This window comes from Gymnoscopelus microlampas, assembly GCF_963454915.1.
Source record: "Gymnoscopelus microlampas genome assembly, chromosome: 22".
Lineage (NCBI taxonomy): Eukaryota > Metazoa > Chordata > Actinopteri > Myctophiformes > Myctophidae > Gymnoscopelus > Gymnoscopelus microlampas.
In genome coordinates this window covers 45,254,400-45,279,360 of record NC_139959.1, presented here as the reverse complement: position 1 = coordinate 45,279,360, position 24,961 = coordinate 45,254,400, and the positions used below count along the sequence as shown (strand labels likewise).

The 24,961-nt window shown below is 39.7% G+C and overlaps 1 protein-coding gene and 1 pseudogene across 2 annotated transcripts in view; both read right to left on the bottom strand.

The window, feature by feature from the left end:
- The window catches only part of LOC311038675 (zinc finger RNA-binding protein-like), a 57,151-nt pseudogene extending 45,135 nt beyond the window's left edge, over positions 1-12,016 (bottom strand). The window contains exons 1-4 of the transcript in view: positions 11,947-12,016; positions 10,261-10,398; positions 3,091-3,311; positions 1,984-2,072 (exon numbers count right to left, since the gene is read on the bottom strand). The product of the transcript in view is annotated as a zinc finger RNA-binding protein-like (transcript). The remainder of the gene's footprint in view (positions 1-1,983; positions 2,073-3,090; positions 3,312-10,260; positions 10,399-11,946) is intronic.
- Positions 12,017-13,961: 1,945 nt separating this feature from the next.
- On the bottom strand, positions 13,962-24,088 carry LOC311038674 (H-2 class II histocompatibility antigen, E-S beta chain-like). Its single transcript, XM_084048244.1, has 9 exons — positions 23,963-24,088; positions 23,816-23,899; positions 21,400-21,654; positions 19,997-20,269; positions 17,853-18,069; positions 16,513-16,580; positions 15,721-15,834; positions 15,080-15,136; positions 13,962-14,242 (listed from the first exon to the last, which is right to left on the bottom strand). The coding sequence occupies exons 2-8, from the start codon at positions 23,880-23,882 to the stop codon at positions 15,099-15,101; spliced, it is 1,032 nt and encodes a 343-aa protein (XP_083904370.1). The 5' UTR covers positions 23,883-23,899; positions 23,963-24,088; the 3' UTR covers positions 13,962-14,242; positions 15,080-15,098.
- Between the last annotated feature and the right edge of the window lie 873 nt (positions 24,089-24,961).

Genomic DNA, 24,961 nt, shown 5'->3' with positions numbered 1-24,961 from the left:
TTGTATTGTGGGTTAGGGTTTAGGTAAGGTAAGGTTAGGTAGTTTAGTAGACCTTGTATTGTGGGTTAGGGTTTAGGTAAGGTAAGGTTAGGTAGTTTAGTAGACCTTGTATTGTGGGTTAGGGTTTAGGTAAGGTAAGGTTAGGTAGTTTAGTAGACCTTGTATTGTGGGTTAGGGTTTAGGTAAGGTAAGGTTAGGTAGTTTAGTAGACCTTGTATTGTGGGTTAGGGTTTAGGTAAGGTTAGGTTAGGTAGTTTAGTAGACCTTGTATTGTGGGTTAGGGTTTAGGTAAAGGTAAGGTTAGGTAGTTTAGTAGACCTTGTATTGTGGGTTAGCGTTTAGGTAAGGTTAGGTTAGGTAGTTTAGTAGACCTTGTATTGTGGGTTAGGGTTAGGGTTTAGGTAAGGTAAGGTTAGGTAGTTTAGTAGACCTTGTATTGTGGGTCAGGGTTAGGGTTTAGGTTAGGTTAGGTAGTTTAGTAGACCTTGTATTGTGGGTTAGGGTTAGGGTTTAGGTAACGTTAGGTTAGGTAGTTTAGTAGACCTTGTATTGTGGGTTAGGGTTAGGGTTTAGGTTAGGTTAGGTAGTTTAGTAGACCTTGTATTGTGGGTTAGGGTTTAGGTAATGTTAGGTAGTTTAGTAGACCTTGTATTGTGGGTTAGGGTTAGGGTTTAGGTAAGGTAAGGTTACGTAGTTTAGTAGACCTTGTATTGTGGGTCAGGGTTAGGGTTTAGGTTAGGTTAGGTAGTTTAGTAGACCTTGTATTGTGGGTTAGGGTTAGGGTTTAGGTAAGGTTAGGTTAGGTAGTTTAGTAGACCTTGTATTGTGGGTTAGGGTTAGGGTTTAGGTTAGGTTAGGTAGTTTAGTAGACCTTGTATTGTGGGTTAGGGTTTAGGTAATGTTAGGTAGTTTAGTAGACCTTGTATTGTGGGTTAGGGTTAGGGTTTAGGTAAGGTTAGGTTAGGTAGTTTAGTAGACCTTGTATTGTGGGTTAGGGTTAGGGTTTATCTCCAAGGGTTATACTTATAGCTACATTCAAATTATCTGAACATTAAACAAAATGTGGCAAATTTTAAGCTATGTGTAAAAGAAAGTGTGTGTGAGTACATTATATCCTAATACACTGGTTCTCAACCTTTTCAGGCTGCGACCCCCCCAAAATAATCATATTTTTACTGGGGGGGCCGCCAAAATAATATTTGAACCGGGGGTCAAAAAGAACTGATCTATGCGAGCAAGTGACACATGATGGTAATACATGGTAGCATAAAATAAATACATTACCTTCTGATGCTTGGCCCCACGGATATGAGCGGCGTAAGCGTCGGCTCCGGTGCAGGAGACGTCACACAGCTCACAGCGGAGCTGGTTCTGGACGCCGCGGGCAGAGCTGCTGGTTCCTCCACTGCTGCTGCTGCTACTGCTGCTCTGAGACACCTTGAGAGCCGCTTCCTTCTTCTTGTGCTTCTGGCCCTCCAGGTGCTCCTTGTATGTCTGGTTGGAGAGGAAGGGGGGTTACTATTCCTTCATTTGAGACACCATTTGCTTCAAATGTAGGACGTATAATGCAAGCCAAGCATGGCGTTTCAGCATAAAATCTAATCACGTATTAAGTCGGACAAACCTGCAAAGTTTGTTAAACTAATTTGATCAGTGTAAATGTAGAATTGATATACAGCTTTTCAAGGTACTCAAACAAGCTTGTAGATCAGGTTTGTTTTTGGTCTATAACAACATGCCCAAAATAGGGAGGCGAGGTTCAAAGTGATCCCCACCAGTCTTTAGGCTTCAAAGACCAAGGACTACAGAGACAAGTGTGAGTGTGCTCACCTGCGGGCCTGCACAGCTGATCTTACACACGTCACAGTAGTGGATCTGAGGGGGTTTGGGCGGCTGCTTAGGCCTGAGCTGCTTGCTCTGGAAGGGCGGCTTCTTGGTGAAGGTGCTGCCCGTCCACGCTGCTGTAGCGGCTACCGCGGCCACCGCCTGCTTCTGTTGCTGCTGCTGTTGCTGCTGGTAATATGTGGAGGCAGCAGAGTACACGGCAGCCTCGTAGCCCGAGTAAGACGTACCTATGGAGCAGGAATAGGGGCAGTGATGAAGAAATGCATTTCAATAAAATATATTTTCTAAAGATACCAATAGGCTCTATTCACAGCAGCCATAGTAGGAAGACATTCACAGGTGTTACCAATGATACTAAATAATGAAGGCTCTGTTCCATTCTGGTCAAACAGAGTCAGGGTGCTGATATTGTGCATGTTGGCTCACAAGAAACACTCTGTGGGTTTACAGTTGGGGTCCAGGGACCCTCATGGGCTTCCAAATGGCCCCTTGCAGGTGTGTAACTCTGAGAGTGTACAAATGTATGTAAATGTGTACACTCTCAGAGTTATGGGGGTCGTGGGAAACCACTGTGCTACACTAAATGGAACAGAGCCTTCATTAGTATCATTGGTAACTAACACCTATGAAAGAAGTGATAATATGGCTGCTGTGCATAGAGCGTATTCTAAGTCTACAATCCACAGCATCTCAGAAAGAAATCAAATGCGTCAGTGTTTAACAATGGGAACTTTTGGCTTCCTCCTCCATTCTAAAATGTGCAGTCTTGCTAAACTGTGTTTTGAGTGACAAGATTCTGCATCTACGCCCGATGCGACACAACTCGCGTACGTTGAATAATTATGTTTCGACTGAAGTGAATTTTGCGCAAGCGAATACGAGCGACAGCCTATGTATGGGGAACGTTGCAAAGTAATGAACACGTTGCATCTATTCAAATGATTCAAAAATAGCAGATGTACAAGCTCGCAGCGCGGCACGAAGTGATGACTGTGAGATTGTACATCTGCTATTTTTGAACATTTATTGAGAGATCTTTTAAGTGTTCTTAAAACGTGTTTTGCTATACAGCTAAAATCTAAAATGACAGATGCTTTCCCGGTTTTAATGGGTTATTATAACGATGGCACCCAGATCAATTAAATGTGTTTCTGCAGCTCACATTCTACTATATTGCTCGACTACGTTTGGGTTTAGCGTGTGGGTAACTTGTATGTGTGGGTGACGGGCCGGGCATTTCCTTACCAGAATATGTGACAGCGTTGGTGCTGTAGGTCAACTCTGGGAGTACGACGGCACTACGGACGCTCCAGCAGAGGGTACGGGCTGCACGGTGGACAACACCGGGTAGATGGAGAAGGTGGAGGTGGCGTGGCTGGGCGTGGCCGGTTTGAAGGCAGTCACCTGGCGCGTCTGCTGGGTCTGGGTGTACGGCGTCAGACATTGCGTGTACGCTGGTTTGGGGGCTATGTGGGGAAATAGAGAATAGTACAAAACGATGACTTTTTTTTTTTAAGGTTGCACAAAACACAAAACATATCCATTATCCAAAAACCATGTGGGATATAAACAACACATGTTTTTGTTGTTCTCTTGTCCTTAATAAACTGGTTTGGCATCAGCAGCCATGAGTGTGCCGTGACTCTTTGATGTTTTAAGAAATAAATGTTTGTTGTGGTCGGGTCATTGTGAAACATTTTCAAAAGTAGCCGAGTATACAAGCGTTGTGAGAACCACACTGATAGATTGACCTTTTTTTGTACAAATGGAAGCAAATGGACCCTAATGCAGTGTTCCTTGAGGTGGTTCCAAATGGACACGTACAGGTCTGGAACTTTTGAGAGTGTGCAAATGGAACCAAATGGACCCGTACGGGTCCATTTGGTTCCATTTGTACACTCTCAGAGTTATGAGGGGTCATTGAAATTCAAAAAAGTTTGAGCACCACTGGCCTAATGCACACCAAACTGGAGATGACAACTCTAGGAGGACTTTTCTTCACCATGACCATTCACCATGGGTCACGCGAGTAAATATGTTTATTTTGTGTTTCCTAACTTCCTCATTTTTTTTATTATTTCAAAAGATTATCAAAACATTCCCAACAAAAAAACTTGTTTTCGAAAGCATACAAATACATTTAAAAATCCATTAATTAGAGGGGGAAAAGTACTTTTAAGAATTTGTGAAAATAGCAGATCTACAAGCTCGCAACATGTCGCATCTTGTGAGCTTGTAGATCGGCTATTTTCACTAGTTTGGGTCACGGGGAGACATAAGATTTATTTGGGGTCTCGAGCTAAAAGGTTTGGGAACCACTGCTCTAACGCATTGGTTCTCAAAGTGGGGTCCGGGGACCCCCAGGGGTCATTGAGGGAGTTCCAGGGGGTCCCCAGCTAAATGATAGCTTAGGCACCAAATGGACCCTTATGGGTCTGTAACTCTGAGAGTGTTAAATTGACATAGATTTTACAATATAAATTGCGGTCCAAGTGATAGAAATGCCATTAAATGGGGGTCTGTAGCCTCTAATGCATGTCAATTTCCAATTTACAATACTTTTACTTCTACTCCACTACATCTCAGAGGCAAATATTGTACTTTTACTCCACTACAATTATTTGAAAACTTTAGTTACTAGTTACTTTTAAGATATACATTATTATATTATAAAACATACCTGAACCACTTTAGCCTTATTTTATACATAGTCTATTTGAAAATAGCAGATCTACAAGCTCACAACGCTGCGACGTGTTGTGAGCTTGTAGATCTGCTATTTTCAAATATTTAGTACTTTTACTTTTGATACTTTAAGTACATTCTGATGCCAATACTGTTGTACTTTTACTCAAGTCAATTTTGAATTCTGGACTTTTACTTGTAACAGAGTATTTTTATATTGCAGTATTGGTACTTTTTACTTAAGTAAAGAATTTGATTACTTTTTCCACCACTGCTCGCACGCTCAATAACTTTGTTATTGTGCAACAGTGAAACGCGTCTGGGCGGAAACAATTGCTTGACAGTTTGGTTCCGCATCGACAGTTTCTCCACAATTTAGAGGCAAACGTGGGCACATAATCATAAATATGATGATCCTAATATACAATTGAGAGTGGCGCGCATGCGCGACCGACACGGTACGACCGACCGTGTACCGTCTACTCTCATTACGGTCCTTTTCAACCCCAAAACAAGCCCCAAAAAGAAGCGCGACCGTCCGCTTACAATAAGCGGACATGGCAGCTGCCAGGTTCAGAGAAACAAGCAACCAGGTTAATGAAAACAACCGCAAAGCCACGTCGTCCTCTAACATTAGTCAACCCAGTACAATGCTCGGTGCAGATAAACACTTGTTGAACCAAACAGTGCGTCAAATGAATGTCTATTTACTGCTAGTAAAACAGTCACATTACAACAGCATCTCCTTCTAGCGTTAAACTCGTGTTACTCTATACCAGTGGTTCTCAAACTTTTTCATGTCAAGGACCCCCAAATAGACGCTTATTACCCCACGGACCCCCATTTGAAAAGATAAGCCAGGGACCCCCCATAAGAGAAGGTTTTTACGGCTCTCTAGCAGTGATTCTCAACCATTTTAACTTCAAAGGACCCCCAGTTTGACATCCATTAGGCTATTGACCCCCATTTAATGGCATTTATATCTCTGGGACCCCAATTTATATTGTAAAATCAATGTTAATTTAACTCTGAGAGTGTCCAAATGGAACCGTTAGGGTCCATTTGGACACTCTCAGAGTTACAGACCCATAAGGGTCCATTTGGTTCCTATCCATCATTTAGCTGGGGACCCCCTGGAACCCCCTCAACTAAGTACCCCTGGGGGTCCCCGGACCCCACTTTGAGAACCAATGAGTTATATCAGCACTTTTAACAGCCTGCTCAGGGACTACAGATGAAAGCTAGCTTCTGGCTAACTCTGGTTCATTACACGGATGTGAAAACCAACATATTGATTAATGTGCACTGTGTCCCTGGTAAATACATAAACATGATAGCAATACTGTTGATAATGTAATCATTTAAAACGTCACTGCCATGCGGTTGTAGGCATACGTTTATAGCCGTTAGCACTGGTTAGCCTAGGTTGTTTTTAACCCAGTTTTCAGAGGCTGTTTATGAAAACAAACCAACAGAGTCCTGGGGCCTGAAACAAACGTAGCCTGGCGTTTGCTCTTAATTCATTTAAGGCCCGTACATGTACATAAACGTTCACATTTCAAATATAAAGTTCTCACCTAACGGCCACGGATGTGACAATTCTGTTCGAGCCCTCAGAAGTAACTGCATCTTCAGTATTGTTCAATAAAAAGCATTTTAATCCGATCGGTGGCCATTTTCTCAGCATGTCCGCCATGCTTTCAACTGCATTACCCATCGGTTGGTAGGTGTACTGCACTCTGATAGAGTGTGCCAGCTATGAGCAAATGGCCACCGATCGGATTACGATGCGTTTTTATTGAACAATACGGAATATACGGCTACTTCTGAGGGCCCGTACATAATTATAACATCCGTGGCCATGGGGTAAAAACTTTATATTTGAAATTTGAACGTTCATGTAGTCCAAAAAAGGCGGGAGAAAATAAAAATAAAGTAATAAAGGCGGGAAAAAAGGATATATCAAGTAATATTACTCACCTCAGACAAAAGAAGACGAAATGAAAGTAGATCAGTGATATATGAACCGAAATCAAGTAGAACCGTTTCCAATAGTAATCTATCATCGACCGGAGAGACCTAGTATCGAGCGACCTAGCATCCGCTGTAAACCTTGAGAAATGAGCCGAGCTCTGCGGTAACGGTGGATTTAAGGAGAGGGACAAAACAACAAGGGCTGTGATTGGTCTGACAAGCAGACATGCGTACATGCAAGAGGGCATCCCCGGGAATGCCCTCTCGCGTGTACGCAAGCACAGACCCACCCGCCCACACACACACACGCTGTTACACGCACGCACATGCGCACGCACCCAAACAACTCTATGACGTACACACACAAACACGACACGAACACGACACAAGCCCCGCCCCCTCCCCCCCCCCCCCCCCCCCCCCCCCACACACACACACACACACACACACACACACACACACACACACACACACACACACACACACACACACACACACACACACACACACACACACACACACAATTACAAGCACGCACATGCGCACGAACCAAAAATAGATACATTTGTTTTCAATGCAAACGTCATTTCACTAATTTAAAAGTTAAAGAGAAGAAGTTAGCGAAATATATAACAGCAATAATAATAATAATAATAATAATAATAATAATAATAGACATACATTGTAATATTTATTTAACAATGAATATCAATGAATCAATTATATCAATACTGCAATTGTAGAAACACTCTGTTACAAGTACAAGTCTGGTAATGAAAATTTACTTGAGTAAAAGTACAAAAGTATCGGCATCAAAATATACTTAAAGTACCAGAAGTAAAAGTAGTAATTAGGCAGAATGTCACATTTTAAGTTTTCAAATGCGTAAAATGTATACAAATCATTAGAAAATAGCAGATCTACAAGCTCACAACGGGTCCGGGTACTAAAGTATATCAAGTTCGCTTGAGACTGCGCCCCTCCGTCACGGTCCGGTCCAAAACTATACTTTATTAGCCAAAAAGAAGTTGTCTGTAGTTGTTGGAAAAACGTGACCACGGCGGGAATCGAACTCGAGCCTGAGGGTCGGCAGCCCAACACCTAGTGAGGGGATTCATGTCATGGCATCAGGCCAGGGTTCATTAGTGAGGAAAATAGAATAAAAAAATAAAAAGAAGTTCAGTTGAACGTTTGAGAACCTTCAAAAAGCAGGTTTTTGAGGGATTATTTTTATTTATTATTTATTTTATTACTAAAGGAAAAATTGTAATAGAATTTGTATTATCAAATAAATGTATTAAACACTTTAATCAACCCTATTTTATATTTGTACAAAGTTGTTGTGCAAAATAACAACAAGTCCCAAAAATATAAAGTTACTCCTAAGGCTATCATATAATGATTTACTTACTGTATCGATAGCTGTTGCACTCATGATACAATGTCTCTTTTTTATAATATTTTAATATAAAAGTTTATAATATTTAGAGAAATTCTAAGTTTCAAACGCAAAAGTAGTGGCAACTGGATATTTATTATAGTTAGACAGCATGTTACCTTTAAAGTTTAATGCACGTCTCCCATAGAGTTAAAAGGGGACGTCTCCCCACCCCCGCCTCCGCCCCCCGCTACTGAGACCGGTCGCGGCCCAGGGAGGCAAATGTCAGTCGCATCTTTTGTTGTCACGGCAACGTTGTCATCTGTCATCAAGGTAACGTGGGACGTCACAAAGGGCTGTTCCATTGCTTTTGTACCCTTTTGGAGCCCTTAAACCCTCCCACACTCAGACACTTTCCAGCTGACTTACCTTAAGCTAATGATGGTGCAGGGCTTGAGGGCTTAGGGCAGAGTTTGGAATTGGGCCAATATTACGCTGGAAGGTGCGCTAAAACACTTCCGGATACAGTCAGTGACGTCAGACGTAGGGTTCAACCAATAGACAGACGCGCCGTGCGTTCACCGCTCACGGCCGCCATTATAGTAGTTTCTTTCAGTCAAATGAACTACACATTGTAAAAGTGGATTGTGCCCAAAGGCAATGTAGGTAAACAAATAATATACATGCTGTTGGGTACAAAAATAACCAAAAATAACCCAATGCCATATAAATAACCCAAAATGGGTAAAACTAAGAAACAAATCATTAGGAGTCATGGTTAACATCAGTTACATTATCATTGTGCATAGCAATGCACCTCAAGTAGTGACTGTGTCTGTTTTTTTTAATTACATTATTGTTTCATAGAGACACTATATCAATCAATCTGTCAATATGATTACCATTGTATTGACATATTAGTTTGTGCAATGATAGATCTTACAAAACTGTTGCATGACAGCACAAGACATAATGAAAATTAATATTCATTGTCATAGTGGGATATGGTATGATACACTCCCTGGCCTTAACACGGTGCTCATCTCAAAATAACTGACTTCACTAAAGGGAAAAGGCAACTGCACCCAATGTGAACTTGAGACAACGAGGGGACTGAGCAACAGTTCGGATCCATGTAGAACGGGTCATTGATCTTGTGAGGGACAAGTACACCATATTACAAAGCACATTACCCATCTCTATCTCTACCAGACTGCAACTCCAGGAGAGCGAGAGCCTACATCTCTTGACAAGATGGTCAGAGTTTGCTGTGCTCTGTGCAACATTTATCCATCTGTTGTCCCTTCAGAATAGCATGGGTTTCAGTAACATTGTGTAGCACAGCAATGTACATCACACATTTGAATGATGTCGTTTTGTATCATTGGCTGCCGTTCATTTGTTTCATTGTGCAACTAATAAAACAAAAAAACAGGTGGCAGTGAAATATATGGCTTTTCTTTGCTTTTTAATAATTTAATCTGGTAATAATTTATGAGTCATGACAGTCCAATAACAATCTCATGTACACAGAAGGTTAATATTCTGTAGATATATTTTTTTCAGTTTTTCTGTTATGTTATCAGGTCATCGTCTTGCACGCTGGTAACATAGGTGTAAAAATCAGACATATTCTTTGATTATTGATTGTGTTTGGCCATGTTTACTATTAGAAACGTTACTGCAATACTACTTGTTTTCTGCACTCCACACATTTCCATGTCTTGGGTACCCATGTCAACCTGAGTCACGGCAGAGTACTTCCGGAGAAGCGGACTGAGTGGCCCTGTCTTTCCCTATAGGACTGACCGTGGGTGCTACTGGGACGTAAGTCGGGGCTTGATCAACCCTGGCTGGGTCACCTGGGTGAGGGTGTACGTTGTTGCGAGACTCGAAACACCCGATGACCCCAGGCTACAACACTGATGATACGTCCCAGTTGTATCCATGTGATGTTTTTCTTTATTATAATCCGTGTGTGTGTGTGTGTGTGTGTGTGTGTGTGTGTGTGTGTGTGTGTGTGTGTGTGTGTGTGTGTGTGTGTGTGTTCGTGTTCGTGTTCGTGTGTGTGTGTGTGTGTGTGTGTGTTCGTGTGTGTGTGTGTGTGTGTGTGTGTGTGTGTGTGTGTGTGTGTGTGTGTGTAGGTGTAACAGTAGAGTAGGTTGTGTTGTCATGCATGGTGTGTGGATTGAGAGTCTGGTAGGTGGAGTCTGGAGGATAGTTCTCATAGGCTACCTGAGAACAACATTAATCTCATTAATATAAAGTATAATGTATATATTATGTATAATATATCATATTATAAAACATGCTTATGTTCATAGTGTTAATATCATGTGTATAAGTGTTAATAACACATTAATAACATGTGTTTGTACTAACGTCAGTGGGGGAGGGGTTCCCAGGTGACACAGTGGGGGAGGGGTTTCCAGGTGACACAGTGGGGGAGGGGTTTCCAGGTGACACAGTGGGGGAGGGGTTTCCAGGTGACACAGGGTGACTGGGTCTGGATCTGACTGAATAATAAAAACACAAAACACACACATATTCATAATCATGTTGATCACATTTGTTAAAAAAAAAAGCAATTATGTAAGTGTTAACATGCATTTGAGAGAAAATACTGTGTTTTTAAAATAACATTTAATCCACATTTAATTAGCATATGAAATCTGAACCCTACTCATGACCTGTGACCTTGTTTATGTATATGTACAGACCTGCTGCTGTGATCAGATCAGAGGCGGGTGGGGGCCTTCTGCCTGAGAGAGAGAGAGAGAGAGAGAGAGAGAGAGAGAGAGAGAGAGAGAGAGAGAGAGAGAGAGAGAGAGAGAGAGAGAGAAAAAGAGAGAGAGAGAGAAAGAAAGAGAAAGAGAAAGAGAGAAAGAGAAAGAGAAAGAGAAAGAGAAAGAGAAAGAGAAAGAGAGAGAGAGAGAGAGAGAGAGAGAGAGAGAGAGAGAGACACCTACTTGACACATAAGATATAAATGAACAGTAGTCTATATAATACTTAGTTTTCTCAGATGAAGATGGACCTCTGGTCTGGACATGTGTGCAGCCGGGTTTGTCTTGTCTTGATTATGCTTCGTTGTGCGTGGTGTCGTGCACCGAAAATAGCCGATCTACAAGCTCACAGCGCATCGTGCTGAGACACGTTGTGAGCTTGTAGATCTGCCATTTCCGCTGCGTGACACCACACACAACTAAGTATCAAGCCTTTACTAGAGATGCAGCGTACGGCACGGATTAACCCATTAAAACCAGGAACCTATCTGTGTAACCACTTTAACCATTATTTTATACTTTGGCTATTTTTGAAAAATCTTGAAAATTTGTGCAAATCTCTGAATATGTATATTTTCTTAACATTTTTAAGTCAAATCTTTGCTTTTGGGGGTCCCTGGAACAACATATTTTGAGATGGGGGTCCCTGGAACAACATATTTTGAGTTGGGGGTCCCTGGAACAACATATTTTGAGATGGGGGTCCCTGGAACAACATATTTTGAGATGGGGGTCCGTGGCCAAATACATATCATTTTGTAGAAAATGTTTGTACATTTGTAAAATCCTCAGAGGAAAAGATTTGAGTTACAAATGTTTGCTTTAAAAAATATGAATTCAAAGATTTGCACAAATCCTCATGTTTTTTCCAAAAATTACTCGAGCTTGTAGATCTGCTATTTTTTAATAGCCAAAGTATAAGATAATGGTTCTTGTGGTTAAAATCTAAAATACTTTCTCGGTCTTAATGATTAAGAGGACAATTGTTTCAACATAAAACGCTGTATTGAAGTTCAGGAGAGTTCAGTAAAGACAATGATCTTGAACGCTGCCTCTTCAGGTAGGACATGGAAAGGACACATGGTTCAGCACACCTGGGGGAAAACACATGTGGTGAATGTGGAGGTTGGCTTCTCTTGTATTTTCTCTTAACAGACAGTTAAGAGAAAATACTGTATGAGTGAAATGTAAGAAAACGTGAGGCCCAATTATGTTCCTTATTCCTTTATTGATATTGTGACATTCCATTCAAACCAAGCAAATTAAAGCCAAAATCTAACATCTGAACTTCAAACCATTCATGATCAGGGGCTCAGATCCCAGGGGGGAAGGAGGGGACGTGTCTGACATGTTCCTCCAATAAAGTAAATGATATCATTTAAAATCCATATTTAATTATTAGTTTGTTTCAAATCCTAGCATTAATCTATGTTGGTGATATTATGAGAAGATTCCTTGTTTGTGGTTCCCTCCTAAATTGTAATGAGATCTGCTCCCCTGCTCATGATTACATATAAAGTATTACATATAAATCATTACTTAAAGTAATACTAGGTCACTTTTTCAACAAAACTAAAGTTAAATTGTATATCTTTTGTGAGTGGCAAAAGTTTCACAACACCCACTCCATGAATTTCACCCCCGAAAGCCTTTGATAAACTATTTTATATTGAAACGGTGGCTAGGGTAGTCATTCCCGCGAAAATGACATCATCCGGCCGGAAAACGTAATTGCATCAGTTTCCTGTTTGGCCAGGAACTGCCGGGCTAATAACAAATAGGAATCTCACGCTGTTTTTAAGAGATTGTAGGATTTGAAGATCGAAAAACAACAGCAAAAGAAAACACAGCTCACGGTAACTAAAGCTCCACTGGCTAAGAGAAACGATCCACAGATAGTATAAAACAATTAAAAGAACACTTTTTGAAACGCTTCCGTCGTCCGGTGAAAACAAATGGAATTCTGGGTAATGCAGGAATAAACGAACGGCCTGCAGTGACGGTAATGACCAGCAGAGGCTGCTAAAAATCGTTATTTGTGGACCTGCATTGTATTACTTTAATATAAATGATTGTATGTCATCAGTGTTTCCCATTAATGTCCTATAGACTGTGGGAGCCCACCATTGTCTAATTTACCTTGGTACATAACCATGGACCAACCTAGAGACTCTCAGGTCCACCCATCACCTCAGACCACCCTAGACGGACCAGGTCCACCCATCACCTCAGACCACCCTAGAGGGACCAGGTCCACCCATCACCTCAGACCAACCTAGAGGGACCAGGTCCACCCATCACAGGGAAACAGTGATGTCATAATGATCGTAACACATTAATTATCACACATTATAAATTATTACATAATAAATGACTTATGGTCAATTATAAAATAAAATAATAAAACCTTTTTCACAAACATGTCTGACTGACTTCCATTCAGATGGATATCCTCCTATAATTTGACAAACTTCTGAGAGCAAACATTTGCGCCCGGTTCTCCTCAGTGGCTGGAGAAATTGATCTGAATTTGCACACAGCCATTGACCATTACCATCTTAACTCAACTGTGAAGCCCTTATTTCAATTTCATCAAATCTCAGCTTATTATTAGCATTTATGTGTCAAACAATGGGAGACAATGGGTTGCCAGGTTTCGCGCGAGAAACTAGCAGCAAGGTCTATAAAAACAAGGCCAAACCAAGCGAGCCCTACAACGAAGCGAGCCCTACAAGCAACAGGGTCTATCAAAAGAAGGCCAAACGAAGCGCCTTCACACATATACATTGCCTCTTGGAAAACAGCCGATCTAAAAGCTCACAAACGCGTCCCCACACCCACCTGCACTTCAATATTGCCCCTAAACTGCTTACAATAGGCGAAAACACCAACTTTTGCACTCCGAACGTGTGTATGTGTGTGTGTGTGTGTGTGTGTGTGTGTGTGTGTGTGTGTGTGTGTGTGTGTGTGTGTGTGTGTGTGTGTGTGTGTGTGTGTGTGTGTGTGTGTATCAAATATAAGTGACTGACTATCATAAACGATACAGAACCTCCTCCCTGACAATATCGCCGAGACAGTTTGTTTCTTTTTGGACCACAATTCTTATACGAGACGATTCTAAGATGACCCATTGTTATTCTCCATAGAGAAATGACTTTACGAACCAGGGGATTAACGAGTGACATCCCGACTCCTGTACTCTATTATGTTTGGGTTTTCTGACAACAGAAACTATACAAAGTCATGTGATGAACCGCCCACACTAATTAGGACTCCCTCTTCCTTTGGTGTGGCGACTAAACCCTGACCTTTAACCTCACAGAAACTATGTCTATAAACCTAACCTTAACCCTAAACCCTGACCTTTAACCTCACAAACACTATGTCTATAAACCTAACCTTAACCCTAAACCCTGACCTTTAACCTCACAGAAACTATGTCTATAAACCTAACATTTAACCCTTTACTATATAACCTATAGTATTTAAAAGCTGAATGGACACACATGTATTTCATCCTCTCTCCACCAGGGGCAGCGATGACTCTCTGCTTCTCTGAAAACACACCCAGGTGTTCTGTGAAAAGACAATAAAGCAATAAGAATCAGAATGTATTAACTGTGTGAACATGTTAACACTTTAGAATAACCTTCTCTTATAATAGTAAATAATTCCCAAATGATTAGTTAATGTGTTATGCATGACTTGTTAAATGTTTGTTAATGGTTAAAGGTGTAATCATTTAAAACCATGCTATAAATAGTTAATAGATCATGAACAAGTTATTAGTAAACTAGTTAAAACTGCAACTACAGTAACCATCACAGTAGAAACAACTCAGTCCATTCAAACAACATTTGACAGATACTTTGTCAATAGTGTATCTTAGTAGGAAGGGCAGCTCAGTTGGTAGAACACTCTCCTTTGGACCACAAGGTTCTGTCTTTGATCCTGATGATGGAATGATCAGTGTTTTCAATGAACTGAATCATTGGGTTCAGTTCACTGAAATGTTGTGTTCAATGAACTGAATCATTGGGTTCAGTTCAGTTAAATGTTTAGTTCAAATGATTGGTTCAGAGTTTTGCTGCATTGTGTCGTCTCTTCACTTCCTGACTGAATCACCTGAACGTCCTCTCAGGCTATGGGATCTAAACTCCTGCAGGCTGAATGGTCCAAACTCCAAACCCCCCCAGTGTTGTCTGATACAACAAATCATTTAATTATTCAATTTGATTATTAGATTAATTCTTATACGAAATGAAGCAGAAGACACATGATAATGTGAATTCACGCGACCGGGATGTTTTACCAGGCTAGTTGTTTCACTTCTTACACAAGCATGTTGTTTTGTGTATGTTTTATAGTTTTATATTTACAAAAAAACATAGTTAAAAGAAAGAGGAAGTGAACCTGGGTGTGTGGGAGGAGTCTAAAGATCGTCATTGGTTGTCGGCACCAGAATACGACCTGATAGAAGAAGAAGAGAGACAGTTAAAACACACACACAAATAAATCCTATGTGTATTGTGTGTATTTCTCCATAAAATGCATTAATGTACACACAATAACACAACAACACAACATTAGGGTTCAGTCATCAGGGTCACATGTTGCATCAGAACTAATGTGAACATTTGACTCTTATTTAGGACTAAACGTAACACTGATGTATTAAAGCTAAATGTGACAACATAGAACACACTTTGACCTCTAACTAGGTCGTCTAAACTGGTCTAAACCGGTTCAGGTTCTAAACCAATATAAACCAGTTAATATTCTGATGACCTCATTTATTCCACCGGTAGTATAATAATGAATGAAACATGTTAACGAAACATGTTCATTAAACATGTTGATTAAATATGTTAATTAAACATGTTAATTAAACATGTTGATTAAATATGTTAATTAAACATGTTAATTAAACATGTTAATCACCTCATTTCTTCCACTGGTAGTATAATAATTAATGAAACATGATAAACATGTTGATTAAACATGTTAATTAAACATGTAATAAACATGTTAATTAAACATAACATGCTAATCACCTCGTTTCTTCCACTGGGAGTAGATGAATCCAGACAGGAACGAGACCAGACCCAGAACCAGACCTGATGCTCCCATGGCCACCTTGTTCTTCACTGACTCTGGCATGGAGAAATCTGTCAACACAAATATTATATGAATTATATTATATTATATGAATTACATTACATACGTTATATATATATATATATATATATATATATATATATATATATATATATATATATTTATATATATAATATAATTATATTATGCCATTAGAGTAGATTAAAACACCCCAACCCAACCCTTGATGTGACTCTAGTCACAGGGACTTACCCCCCCAAGCAAGTAGTACCAAGCAGGGAGGCATTGGGTCCCACTTTGATAGTCTTTGGTACGACCCAACCGGGGATCGAACCCAGATTTCCCCATCTTAGACAGACACTCTAACCACTAGACCATTACCATTGATATTAATGCAACATTTATATAAGACCAGTTCCATCTCTCAGGACTGTTCTCATACTTTACAGTCACTTTCAGCCCCTTCATTCCAGCAGCTTCTGACCATGATGTGGACATTCTATACATTCTGTAAATTCTATAAATGTCTTTGTATCTGCAGACATTAGTAAACTAAGATGATGGACCTCATCTAGACAACACACTTAAGCTCTAAGTAGGTGAGGATCCTGTCATGACCTTCTTATTAGAATGGTTACTTTTTTTTTTTCAGGATGTTTTAATGTATTTGTATTGATTTTTATTTCTAGTTATGTTGTAGTAGAGTACAGTAGATTACAGTAACTGACCCCAGTCCATCTTGATAGGCGCGGTCAGGCTGGGATGTTCCACCATGCATGTGATCTTCTCTCCTGATCTGTAACACACACACACACACACACACACACACACACACACACACACACACACACACACACACACACACACACACACACACACACACACACACACACACACACACACACACACACACACACACAACACACAACACACAACACACACCACACACACACACACACACACACACGTTATAGGCAATAAGATAAGCTTATACTGATATTTTCTCCGTCTAAAATAATCATGGCGTGCGTCCTCAAGTAGAATGTGTGTCCATGTGGATCTGCTCAGAGCTGAAGCGGCCCCTCCTCCCCGTCCGGTCTGGCAGTGAGTGAGCAGCTGTTAATTAACACTAACATTAGGACAGATTGAGAAAGTAGACGATCTACACGCTGAAACACACCACGATTCAACACATTGAACTATTTTGGACTATTTTTGTGTAGGAGTGTGAATGCCCCGCTGGGCTCTCCTCCGCTCTAGTGTTTATTGTGTATTCCACTATTTCCTCCCCATTGCAGGAAAATAGGAAATAGCAAGAGGCAGAAGAAACTTAGTAACGAGATACACATGTTATAGCGGGTCTCCTTGTGCTTTCGTCATGCGTGCACGACGACGAGCTTGCTGCGTGTGTGTGTCTGGAGTGGACACAGACTGTGTGTCTGTGTGGGTGTGTGTGTGTGTGTGTGTGTGTGTGTGGGTATGTGTGTGTGTGTGGGGGGGGGGGGGAGACTTAACATTAGACTACCAATTAATGGGCCATTTTCAGCAAGTCAGTAACACGTGTTTTATTTTGAAAGAATATGTATAGGTGTCTATTAGGTGTGTATTTCTATGTATAGGTGTCTGTTAGGTGTGTACCTGGGTGTGTACTCCAGGTAGGAGTGGTACTGGTAGTACCAGTAGAGGTGTGTATTTCTATGTATAGGTGTCTGTTAGGTGTGTACCTGGGTGTGTACTCCAGGTAGGAGTGGTACTGGTAGTACCAGTAGAGGTGTGTATTTCTATGCATAGGTGTCTGTTAGGTGTGTACCTGGGTGTGTACTCCAGGTAGGAGTGGTACTGGTAGTACCAGTAGAGGTGTGTATTTCTATGCATAGGTGTCTGTTAGGTGTGTGCCTGGGTGTGTACTCCAGGTAGGAGTGGTACTGGTAGTACCAGCAGAGGTGTGTATTTCTATGTATAGGTGTCTGTTAGGTGTGTACCTGGGTGTGTACTCCAGGTAGGAGTGGTACTGGTAGTACCAGTAGAGGTGTGTATTTCTATGTATAGGTGTCTGTTAGGTGTGTACCTGGGTGTGTACTCCAGGTAGGAGTGGTACTGGTAGTACCAGTCTCCATCAGACAGATCATCGGCATAGGAGAGACCAGAGGTCAAAGGTTCTTGACCTCTCCACCAGGTCACCAGGATCACTTTAGGATAGAAGTCGTAGCTGCTGCACCTCAGCATGTGAGTGTGTTTTCCACGACGAGGGGGAGTCTCTGACTTCAGCCTCACTTTGGGCTCCACTGGATAAATAACATGATGATTAGTGTAATAATAATAATTATTATTATTATTATTAGCATATACCAGTCATAGGAAAATGTCATTATCATTAATAATTGTATAAATGAGATTCAAATGATCCAGAAAGCCACAACACGTTTGATCTTCAACCAGTCAAAATGTTCACGTTTTGCCTACAAAGCAACCAAAGGTATGACCCCCCCCCCCCCCCCCCATATCTTCAAGCCTGATACAACCCCTTCCATAGCATTCAGACAGATGTCATGTTCATTGTAGTTTGTTGGTTTACATTTACAGATTCTGTATTTGTTTGATATTATAGTGTTTAGACTGATGATAGGTTCTTGGTTTACCTATGATTCTAGATTACTATTTCTATGTATTTGATGTATTACCTTGTGTTTTCCTTGTTTACTGTAAATCACTCTGGATTAAGAGCGTCTGATAAATGTCAGTGTTTGGCCACCAGATGGCACCAGAGAACGTTTCATAGAATACTCTAGATTCTACAATAGTCTACAGTTTTCTACAACATAGAATGCATTTATATAATGTCATTTAAACATATTAAATCATTCACAGTTACACAGTGCTTTATATAAACAACAATACCAAGCAATATCATTTAATGAAAATAGTTCAAATGAACAAGAGTAGAAACAAACAAAACACATAATCCTGTAAAATATGACTAAAGTCATTAAAAACATAGAAAACAAACTAGTAAAGACAATAATTAAATATAAAACCAGGGTAAATGAAGTGTATAGAGGTGTGTTCTATCCTGCATGGTTCTTTTTAAAGTTCATTTAAAAACATTCATCCTGGTGTCTCTATTTTAGGAAGGTCATTATATGTATAGAAATAGATCTATATGTTTCATTTATACTGGCTGTACCATGGTGACACCACATGTTGTGAGCTTGTAGATCTGCTATTTCCACTGTGTGACAGCGTGTTAGGATACAGTATAAATCAGGCTTAAGTGTTTAACCCATTAAGACCGGGAACGCATCTCTGTCATTTTTACATTTCTTTGGCTGTTCAAAAATAGCAGATCTACAAGCTTGTATCTTGTAGATCTGCTATGTTTTGAACAATCTTGAAAATGTGGGCAAATCTTTGAATATATATATAAGTTATAAAGCGGACATTTTTAACTCTGATCTGTATTTGACATGGAACAGTTGGAGCACCACTGATATAGCAAATTTAAAAAAACTGTTTGTAGAATATATTCAAAAGCTCATAGCGCGGCACTCGTTGCTGTGCAATGAGCTTGTAGATCTGTTATTTTTTAATAGCCAAAGAAATGTTAAAATGACACAGATGCGTTCCCGGTTTTAAAGGGTTAAGAGGATCTGAAATGTTTCTCAGAATATTAACCCAGGAACAGGAACATATCTGTGTCATTTTACATTTCTTTGGCTATTCAAAAATAGCAGATCTACAAGATCTACAATCGCTCATAGTGCGGCACCGAGTGCTGCACTATGAGTGATTTTTTTAAATCGTGAGAATGTGTGAAAATCTTTAAATATATATAGTTTAAAGCAAAAATAAATCTACTATCTTGATCCAGGGACCCCCAGAAGCAAAGATTTAAGTTACAAATGTTCACTTTAAAAAATATATATTCAAAGATTGCACAAATGTTCACGATTCTTCAAAAATAGCATATCTACAAGCTCATAGCGCGGCATTCGGTGCCGCGCTATGAGCTTGTAGATCTGCTATTTTTGAATAGCCAAATAAATGTAAAATGACAGATGCGTCCCTGGATTGAATGGGTTAAGGAATGTTTTATAATCATTATCAGATCAATATTAACACCATTAATCATCTCTGAATAGAATGATTTATTATGATGTCATGTTATAGTTTATGAGGTGATGAGTGTTGAGTGCTGCTCTGAGATCAGCTCACCTCTCTTGTTCAGAACAGAGGAGTAGTAGAGCTCAGTGTTGTGTTTGCAGAATGTCACTCGTGCTGATCTCGCCTCATCCAGTTGTCCAGGATCTTTATTCCAGCTCTCTGCGTTATTCACACCAAACTCAGTGTATCCAACAAACTGATCTACTCTACTGTCCCACCTGACCAGCTCATCACCATCGAAATTATATGACTGTATGTACTGTATGTCCTTCAGCTCACTGGAGTTAAACACACAGTGGTTAGCCTGATAGAACACATATCCATCTGGAAATACACAATTAAAAATGTCATTAATGTTCAGTTTTATTATCATCTGTATAATATCAACACTAGGCTAACTACCCCCCATCGGAATGTGTGTGTGTGTGTGTGTGTGTGTGTGTGTGTGTGTGTGTGTGTGTGTGTGTGTGTGTGTGTGTGTGTGTGTGTGTGTGTGTGTGCCACAGAGTAATAGGAGGCAGGCGGGGTTACTAGCAGTGGTGGTGGAGAAAGTACTCAAATGTCTTACTTCAGTAAAAGTATCAATTCTGGAATATGGAAATACTCTGTTACAAGTAAAAGTAAAAGTAGCCTACTCATTGTGCAGCAGATCTACAAGCTCACAATGCGTCGCATCACGACACATTGTGAGCTTGTAGATCTGATTAGCTTGTAGATTTTAAAATGGCCAAAATGTATATAGGGCTGAAGTGGTTAATGTATGTTTTGTAATAATAATCAAAATCTACTAAGGAATGTAGTATCAGAGATGTAGTGGAGTAGAAGTAAAAGTATTGACAACTGGAAATACTCAAGTAGCGTACAAATACCTCAGAATGTACTTAGTAGCCTACAGTACTTAATTAAATCTACTACTTTCCACCACTGCTATCAGCCCACACACTGTGAGTAATCTGTGTGATTTTTGTATTTCTTTGGCCTTTCAAAAATAGCAGATCTACAAGCTCATAGCGCAGCACTCAGTGCCGCGCTATGAGCTTGTAGATCTGCTATTTCCGAAAAATCATAAAAGTTTGCGCAAATCTATGAATATATACATATTTTAAAGCAAACATTTGCACTCAATGCTTTGCTTCTGGGGATTCTACAATGTCTTCTAAATCCTAACAGTTCAAAAATATATTTTTGCTAAAAAAATAAAGTTGCTATAATATCAGTGGTTCTCAAAGTTTTTTCATGTTTTTTTTTTCTTCTAAAAATAGCAGATCTACAAGCTCATAGCGCGGCACTCGGTGCCGCGCTATGAGCTTGTAGATCTGCTATTTTTGAACAGCCAAAGAAATCTAAAATGACAGATATGTGTTCCTGGACTGAATGGGTTAAACATCATCCTTCATGTTAAATATATTCAACCGTTTTAGTTAATAACTATTGTATTCATAGTATTCATGTACCTTTCACTGGTGGTTTCTTCAAGGCAGTGAGGATGTTGTCCAGGTTGCCTTCGCACCACGCCTGATCATTCAAAGCTACTTCATAAACTCCTCGGCGGGTGATTGGATCTACAAACGGAGGCTGAGGCTCCATCACCTTCCCTTTGTTGTAGTCTGTATAGAACATCACTTCACCATCCAGTCCCTGCATCCACTCTTTATATGAGTCTTTAACTGTGTCTGAACAGCCAGTGAGTTGAATGTGTTCATGAAACACTGTAGATAAAACAAAGATTAAAATACATTCAAACAGCAATCATCATCATCATCATCATGTTAAACAGTCATGTTTGGTTCTAAAGGTGAATATTATAAATATCTTCCTGTCAAACATTTTATTCAGCAGATTAAAATGTTTTTATAATATTATAACACATTCATAATGATTTATGTCAGGATATTCATAATATAACGAAAGTGATTCATATAGAATCAGCAGTGTGTGTGTGTGTGTGTGTGTGTGTGTGTGTGTGTGTGTGTGTGTGTGTGTGTGTGTGTGTGTGTGTGTTAGTTAGTGATAATCTACCCTCTTTCTGTCTCTCTCCCTCTCCCTCTCTCTCTCTCTAAATATACTGTACGCTTTAATAATATAAAAATAACAATACAAATATGCATGTATTTTATATAACAAGTGTACATCTATGAATGCATATTTGCCAGACCTGAAAGGTATGGCCTACACGAGCCTTTGTCACCAATTTGCCACATGGTATGTCTGGTTGTGGTTAAGTTTCTTATGCATGAATAAATAGGCACAGACTAGTCGTGATGACATCACTATTATGTCACAAGTATAAATACGGTTGGTATATAACGTAAGACACAAAGATTTCAGAATTAGACTTCACACGACTTCACACAACACCGGCTTAGGTCTGGCACAATCAGGTCTCCTGGTCTTGTTTATATAATAAGAGTAGATTAATATAATAATAACATAATTACATAAATATAATGTACTTACTTCCTGGGATCGCTTTGACATGAAGTACAGAGGAGAGGATGAGGAGGGTGGCTGTAATCTTCATCAACACTGATCAAAACTGAACTGAATTTAATAGATGAGAATAAATACATCAGAATAAACACCAGAATAAACACATCAGAATAAACACATCAGAATAAACACATCAGAATAAACACATCAGAATAAACACATCAGAATATACACATCAGAATAAACACATCAGAATATACACATCAGAATAAACACATCAGAATAAACACATCAGAATAAACACATCAGAATAAACAGATGTTTACCTCAAGAGAAGTTCTGGAGTCTGAAAGAGAATGAAGGAGGACTCGTTATTTAGAGGAATCAGCCAATCAGATTAAAGATATGATGTTACATCATCTGTTTCCGGGAAGACGATGGTGGTGAATTTAGAAGAAAAACAATGTTAGAATGAAAGAAAGACAGAAATATGTTTATAAAAGTAAAATGTTGTAATTAATCAAAAGCTTTCAGATGACACATGATTAGAAGGTTAAATGTTTAAGTTCATCACTTCATATTGAAGTGATTAAATAATAATTTAACTAGAAAATGTGCTCCTCGGAGCACAGGTCTCCGCCAGTACTGTTCCTGATTAATCCTGTCTTACCTATTTATATGACATATTGTCACGTGTCACTTGACCAATGTTAGCTTGGCTGAGACGGACACACACACGGAGGGTAAAACTCTCCTGGCGGAGACAGAAAATCACACCCCATTCATATGTAGAAACAACACTGGTCATCACAGTGATGGAAGCTCACTTCAAAAAATATAAATGATTTTTTGAAGTGCGTGGTGCTATTTATAGGTTTTTATTTCATCATGCGTCTCGCTAACCAATCAAAGCATTGGTGACAACATATTGTCAAGTGTCACGTGAAGCTTGACCAATGTTAGCTTGGCTGAGACGGACACACACACGGACGGACGGAGACGAAAACATACTCTCCACCATACTGGCGGAGACAATAATACGGATGGAATATGGAATGCAGGTATATGTACTCTAATGGTCAATATTAAATAATACTAATTCATTGGAGTCAAGTTAAATTAATTTCCCTCAAAACCATGAATATATAATGCTGTCTTTAAGATGTATATTTATGTATATTTATGTAGATTTATGTATAAGTGTGTGTGTGGTGTGTGTGTGTGTGTGTGTGTGTGTGTGTGTGTGTGTGTGTGTGTGTGTGTGTGTGTGTGTGTGTGTGTGTGTGTGTGTGTGTGTGTGTGTGTGTGCGTGCGTGCGTGCGTGCGTGCGTGCGTCACAGGTCATTTGTTTGTATTGTGCATTGTTCATATTTGGTTTTATATAACAACAGTAGATATAAATGTATATATTATATAATAACATAAATGTAATGTACTTACTTCCTGGGATCGCTTTGACATGAAGTACAGAGGAGAGGATGAGGAGGGTGGCTGTAATCTTCATCATCACTGATCAAAACTGAACTGAATTTAATAGATGAGAATAAAGACATCAGAATAAACACCTCAGAATAAACAGATGTTTACCTCAAGAGAAGTTCTGGAGTCTGAAAGAGAATGAAGGAGGACTCGTTCTGTAGTTTAGACACATCAGCCAATCAGATTAAAGATATGATGTTACATCATCTGTTTCCGGCAAGACGATGGTGGTGAATTTTGAAGAAAAACAATGTTAGAATGAAATAAAGACAGAGAGAAAGAAAGAAAGACAGACAGATAGAAAGAAAGAAAGACAGAAAGAGATGTAGTGGAGTAGAAGTAAAAGTACTGAAAACTGGAAATACTCCAGTAAAGTAAAAAACACCTCAAAATTGTACTTGAGCACAGTACTTAAGTAAATGTACTTAGTAACTTTCCATCACTGCATTTGAGTACATATGGATGGAATATGAATTGCAGGTATATGTACTCTAATGGTAAATATTAAATAATACTAATTCATTGGAGTCAAGTTAAATAACTTTCCCTCAAAACCATCAACATAAAATGCTGTCTTCAATATGTAAATGTATGTAGATTTATGTAGATTTATGTATATTTTTGGGGTCATTTGTTGTGTGTGTGTGTGTGTGTGTGTGTGTGTGTGTGTGTGTGTGTGTGTGTGTGTGTGTGTGTGTGTGTGTGTGTGTGTGTGTGTGTGTAAAATGCTGTTCATGTTCACTAAACATCAATTTAAGCCTCATTACATCTCACTGCTGAAACCATCAAATGTCTTTAAAAACACACTGGTCATGTGATCAAACTGTCACATGAGAGGTAGGTGTGCGTGTGTGTGTGTGTGTGTGTGTGTGTGTGTGTGTGTGTGTGTGTGTGTGTGTGTGTGTGTGTGTGAAGCTTCTCGCTGGGAACTCCACAAACTTTAATTTCACATCCTGATTCACTCAGCAACCAATCAGAATTATTTTATTAAGCATCACCAGTTACTAGAGCAGGGGTTCCCAAAGTTGGGGTCGCGGGACACCGACCGTGGGGTCGCGAAATTATTTTTGGTAATTACAAATATTTTACACTGAAATAGTATATTTT

Excerpts from the sequence above, each read along its gene's own strand:
- LOC311038674 (XM_084048244.1), bottom strand. The coding sequence starts at position 23,882 with ATGATGAAGATTACAGCCACCCTCCTCATCCTCTCCTCTGTACTTCAT. Across the intron at positions 16,581-17,852 it reads TACCTGGAGTACACACCCAG|ATCAGGAGAGAAGATCACAT; the intron begins GTACACACCTAA and ends TGTGTGTTACAG. Across the intron at positions 15,835-16,512 it reads GCCTATCAAGATGGACTGGG|ATTTCTCCATGCCAGAGTCA; the intron begins GTCAGTTACTGT and ends TTGTGTTGACAG.